The sequence below is a fragment of the Myotis davidii genome, unplaced genomic scaffold (genome assembly GCF_000327345.1).
Source record: "Myotis davidii unplaced genomic scaffold, ASM32734v1 scaffold226, whole genome shotgun sequence".
NCBI lineage: Eukaryota > Metazoa > Chordata > Mammalia > Chiroptera > Vespertilionidae > Myotis > Myotis davidii.
In genome coordinates this window covers 1,242,113-1,248,112 of record NW_006297224.1, presented here as the reverse complement: position 1 = coordinate 1,248,112, position 6,000 = coordinate 1,242,113, and the positions used below count along the sequence as shown (strand labels likewise).

Here is a 6,000-nt window from a genome sequence, read left to right as displayed (position 1 = left end):
GGCTGGTTCTGTTGAGAAATCCATTGATAGTCTAATGGGAGATCCCTTGTAGGTAACTTTCTGTCTCTCTCTGGCAGCCTTTAAGATTCTTACTTTGTCGTTGGTGTTTGCCAATTTAATTATGATGTGTCTTGGTGTCGGTCTTTTTGGGTTCATCTTGTTTGGGGCTCTGTGTGCTTCTTGGACTTGCATAGTATTTTTCTTGCCAATATGAAGGAAGTTTTCTGTCCTTATTTCTTCAAACAGGTTTTCTATTCCTTGCTTCTCTTCCTCTCCTTCTGATACGCCTGTTATGCAAATATTGCTTCGTTTTGTGTTGTCCCAAAGCTCCCTTAGGCTCTCCTCTTGCTTTTTAAATCTTCTTTCCAGTTGCTGCTGTGTTTGTGTGTTTTTTCCTACCTTGTCTTCTAATTCGCTGATGCAGTCCTCAGCCTCTTGTAGTCTACTGTTTAAGCCTTCCATTGTGTTCTTTATTGCAACTATGTCATTCTTTATCTCCTCTTGATTCTTATACATGTTGTGTGAATTTTCATCCAGATGGTTGATCATCCTCATAACCATTACTTTGAATTCTTTCTCTGAAAAATTGCTTACCTTCAGTTTCATTTACCACCTGCGTCCCAGGTTCTTTTGGGTATGGTGTTACTGGTGTGATCTCTCAGGTCTCCTGGGCTTGGTAATCTAGCGTAGCTCCCTACTTGAGCTATTTGGGTTCTCTTGATGTAGGCCTGTAAGCTGGAAATGTGCAACTGCAGTGTCTCGAAGTCAGCAGCAGCCATGGAGGGAGGTTGTCCCAATTTTTGCTGACTTATGCCCTTGGTTGAAGTCACGCATGCCCAGCGGGGACTCACAGTGGCATGGAAAAGCATGCGACTGTAGTGTCCAGAGTTCTGCAGATGTGAGGTGGGCAGACTCAGTTTTTGCTGCTGCACCTGTGGTGGATAGGTGCGCGCTCCCAGTGGCGGCTCACAGGGGCACCAGGGGTGCGTTTGCCAGCGTAGCATACTGAAGCACTCTGAAGGGCCCTGGCACGTAATTGAGGTGTCTGTGGGCAGGTATCCAGGGTGAGTGAATTCAGAATTTCTACTACCAGGGGAGTGCGTCCCTGTTTGTCCAAGATCGCACCTAGTGGGGGCTCACAGTGGTTCCCGAGCACCCTGTGGATAGATGGGCTCTGGGTGCCTGCTCCTTGGAAATGCACAACTGTGGTGGTGAGTTTGCTGGCGCAGAACTCTGACGCACTCTGAGGAGTCCTGGCGCAAAAGATGCGTAGCTGGGTTGTCTGTGGGCAGTTATTCAGGAAGAGGGAATTCAGAATTTCTACTGTGGGGCAGTGCGCCCTTGTCTTTTCAAAATCACACCCAGCAGGGGTTCACAGCAGCATCCAAAAGCTGCCTATGGAGTGGTGTGCCCTGGAAGTCTGCACGCTGGAAACTCGTGGGTGTTGAAATGGCTCGAATGTGATGCCCTGGAGGTCTGCCACTGGGGAAGGGGGAGCTGCACTTACTGCTGTGGAAGCGGTGCACCTTTGGAGGTGGAAGTCCCAGGGTTCATGGGTCTGTGGGTGAGGCAGCAAGATTTTGGCTGGAGTGGCTGCTGGGTCGCGGGCAGTGTCCCAGGCTTGTCTGGGTGGTGGTCCTGATGAGTTCCTAGCAGATGCCCCTCTCCCCTTCAAGATGGCACGGGCTCTGAGCCCAAGACCCGCAGTCCGGGGAGTGCCCGCCGGTTACAAGGATGGAAGTGCCTCCAACTCTATCCTTAATGGTCCAACCCTGTGGCCTTGGTCTTGCTGCCTCCACTAAGACTTCCTTCCACTGGCCTTAGATGTCAGACGTGGGGTTGTCACATATGTGCAGAAAATGACTCATTAGGCATTGCACGTAGAACTCACCCCATGTTCAGAGCTTAGTTATAACATGCTGCTTCTCACCTGGGAAATACAAGCAAGTCACGGGAGAAGATGTTTTATTTGTTGCCAGGCAGCTACATTTTCTATTTTTCTTTCCATGGTGTGAAAATTTTTCTTCAAACCTCACCGTTGGGGAGGGAGATGCAGAGTTCAGCAGTGTCTTCTCAGCAGTCAGCCCAGTACCTCCCTTTCTGTTTCAAGGTCCTTCCTCAAAAGCACAGAACTGAGCAAAGGAAAAGTGAGAGGAAGGGCTGGGGAGCAGGGGGGCAGGAGGGGCTTTCCCTGGCCTTTCCTAGTCCTTCAGTTCCAAGGGCTTGTTGAAAGCTCAAATTTTTGAAATAAAACCTGCTTTTACAATTAATGCAAATACTACTCAGTGATTCATCCTTTCCAAATAAGTCTTGGTTTCTTTTGACATTTAGTTTTGAATTATGAATTAACATTGACATCACCCTAGGATTACTGTTACCTCAGCTCTTCACAGTGAACTTAAACTCTGTTACAAAGTGTGCAAAAGTTTAGGTTTAATCATCACCCAAGTATCTTTGGGGCTGCTGTTGGGCTTTTAAAACTGTGATCTTTTGGCACACATTTGTGCATGGGGAGTTTGTTGGAGGGAGGACTACATTTCATTGGGCATTTTGTCCAATGCCTACAATTTAGGTTCATTAAGGTTTTAACTACAGTTGTGATCATGATGATAGCCCTGCATCAGTTCTAATAAGGTAGATTTAGTTGAGGTTTTTTTTAATTAGGGTGAGGGTTGCTTCATATTGAATCCATGCATTCCAAGGCCAGAAAACCATCCACACGTTTAAAACTATAAATATACTGAATGTAGTAGAGGTACTGAATGTATCCTGTCAGCTTCACAAGTCAACAGTCTTACCCCTGCTTTTGAAGACTGTGGGCTAAGATTGTTTGAGAGGATTCAAGTGATCAGCCCAGATTAATAGAAAGCCTAGAGACAAAAGAAAAAAAGGGTTTTAATATTATTTTTGGAAATTGGCTCCTGTGGTGTTCTAAAAATAAGGATTTTTCATATGGAAGGTTGTAACTGGTATTGCTACTGTGTCGTGATACTGTTTTCCTTGTATTCTTCATATAACTGAAAATTATGCTGATGATTTTTTAATATAGTTATATACCTGAATACATTTAAAAACCCAAGTTTACAAAAAGAGTTATGATGTAGGTGATGTGTTCTTTGAATAAACATTGACTAGCTCACTAACATTCTGAGTTCTTCTCAAAAGTCCAACCCATCAAAGTCTCTGATTTTGCAGATGAAGAAACAGACCACAGTGAGTTTAGTTGTATATCCAGTCATCCCCTCAGCAATGGCTAAACTCTTGAATTTTGAATGACTTAATTCCCCTCTATTGTGTCAAGTCAGTTTCCCCCCTTTTGACTGCTTGTCTAATTGAGTACAGCTGTTTGTACATCTTCAAGCAGTAATTTGTTTTAGACAAATACTTTCTTGCAAATCTGCATGGCCTTCTTGTTCTCTGGGGCTGAGAGCTTCCCTTCCCCGGGTGGTGAAGTTGGATCCATCCTGTGTCCCACGAGTCTCTCGAGGCTCCCCTCTCGCCGGTCACACAGGGCCCTAGCCGAAATCTAGAGGATTTCATTGCATGTTAGGGTCTTCTTTGGATGGTTTTTGTCCTTATTGAAGTATTGAGCGATGTATTCATGAGGGTGAGGGCTAAACTGTTTTAACAAGTAGATCCATCAGTACACTAGGTTCAAGAACAAAGAAGCTTCCTTCTCCCATCACCCGCGGTATTAGCCGCCTGCCATTCATCATCCCCTGTGTGGTAGAAGCTCAGTCTTCTCCGCGTCTAGGTTTTAGCCAACGGGAAAGAGAAAAAACAAAAACATGGAGGAAGGATGTTAAGCCCAGACCTGAGAGTGACACACAGTAGTTCTGACAGTCCCCTGGTGAGATGCCATCAGACGGCCATCCCTGACTCCCAGCAAGTGTGGGGCCCGCTCCAGCTGAGCAGTCACACTTCCAGCTGCAGCTCTGCGCCGCCGTGGAAAAGGAGAGAACAGATTTTGGCAGGCAGCTACCATTTCCAGCCCAGTCCCAAGTACCCTTGAGTGCGTTATACACTTCATTTGTGGGGTAGGGGAAACTTTGCCCCAGGAATTAATATTTGCTTTCAGCCTGTGATATTTTTACCTTTTAATTTTTCATGTACTACATCTAAAATTTGAGCTTAGTAAATTTAAATAAAATTAACCTATACAAGGCAATTTCTTAAGGAAATAAATCCAGTGTGATATATGACGTTAGGTACTGTTTGTATCTGGCAATATGGTTCTTTGGTTTTCTCAGGGCCTCTGGATAATAGAAGATGGCTAGGCTTGCAATGTATCAATATCTGGCTGCAGTTGATTGAGTTGGAGAATATAGCATTGATTAAAAGGGCTTGTATTTTTATGTCTTCCTTTTGAAGTTTTAATATTACAGTGTTCTTATACAGTAGTCCCCTCTCATCCGGGGGGTGGGGGTGGGGAGGGGATTTGTTCCAAGACCCCTAGTAAGTGCCTGAAACCAAAGATAGTGCCAAAACCTCAATATTACATATTTCCTATGCATACATACATATGGTAAAGTTTAATGAATAAATATTGCCCAGTAAGAAATTAACAACAATAACTAATAACATCATAGAAAAAGTAAGACAATAAATTGTAACAACAGTTATGTGAGTGTGGTCTCTATCTCTCAAAATATCCTATTGGGTTGACCTCGCCTTTTAACTTAAAGGAAGTACTTTATGGCTTCTTTTTGGCATATCCGAATTGCCAGTATCACTACTTGTACTTTGGGCCATTATTAAGTGAGATAAGAGTCACTTGAACGCAAGCGCTGCGATGCTGTGACAGTCGATCTGACCACCAAAATGACTACGAGGTGACTAGCAGGTGGGTGGGGTGTACAGCGTGTAGACACTGGACTGGGGAATGATTCACATCCCAGGTGGGACGGAGTGGGATGGCAGGGGGTTTCATTGTGCTACTCAGAAAGGCACACATTTTAAAGCTTGTGAATTGTTTATTTGGGGAATTTTCCATTTAACATTTTTAACGGCGGGTAACTGGAACTGCGGAAAGTGAACCGTGGATAAGGGGACTACTGCACCGTTTTGACAATGGCAGGAAATGCCTGCCGCAGTGGGACGCACTGGCGGACAGCACAGCACAGCACACTGTAGCAGCCTCCCCTGGTGCCTTGATGCACTGACCATGCCCTTTTGTCAGCAGGATGACTGCCCCTTAGCTTCTCCACTGGAGCAGCATACACTAATACAGAAGGCATGGAGGCAGTCCTAACACCATCACACAGTTCATGCAGGGTTAGCAAATAACCTACGCGAAGAGCTAAGACTAAATCGTTGATGTGTACATGGTGGCAAAAAGAAATCCAAATAGGATTTTTATATGGAAGATGAAGATTAGTTATACCAAACTCCAGAACACTGTTCTGAGCTTGGCAAAGGGTTTTGGAGTATACATAAATGCTGATTCCTGGATGATGCGATTTTTCTGCTGTTAGATTTAGGTCCCAAAGAACTACATCGTGTCCTCCTCCTCAAGTCTTTGAAAAAGGATTATATTTGGTCTTCCTGTCATAATATAGTTTACTTCTGCATGGTGGAATTGTTAAGGTTCATTTCAGGCTTACGGTTTGCTTTTGTTTTGCTTTGCTATACAGCTCCAGAATGGCAGAAGAGGATCCATATTTGGGAGGGCATGAACAAGTAGGTATTATAATATCATCTCACTGCTCATTTTTTATAAATATATTCATATTTAAAAATATACAGAAGTAACAATAGTAACAATTAGGCAAACTCTAAAATTGGTAAAACTCACCTTTAAATTGTTTTTGCAGTTTCCCTCTCCCTCCATGGAAGGTCAGAGAGGATATGTATTTAAATGAGTAACTTAAACCCTGTTATCACACACAACTGCTGCATAAAAACTATGTATGCTACAGGGCAAATAATAACTACTGCATTAGTGTCCTGGGGCTGCGGTAACAAATGACCGCAAACCGGGTGGCTTAAACAACAGAAATG

At 44.1% G+C, this 6,000-nt stretch overlaps 1 protein-coding gene across 4 annotated transcripts in view; it reads left to right on the top strand.

Annotated features, from left to right (window-relative positions):
- The first annotated feature begins 5,583 nt into the window (after positions 1 to 5,583).
- Positions 5,584 to 6,000, top strand: part of NFKB1 (nuclear factor of kappa light polypeptide gene enhancer in B-cells 1) — a 122,823-nt gene continuing 122,406 nt past the window's right edge. For all 4 annotated transcript variants that reach the window (XR_001515397.1, XM_006772997.2, XM_006772996.2 and 1 more), the window contains exon 1: positions 5,584 to 5,679. Coding sequence is in view for 3 of the 4 variants with exons in the window: in XM_006772997.2 (XP_006773060.1) it covers positions 5,641 to 5,679 (39 nt within the window). In the remaining variant the exon portion in view is untranslated. The remainder of the gene's footprint in view (positions 5,680 to 6,000) is intronic.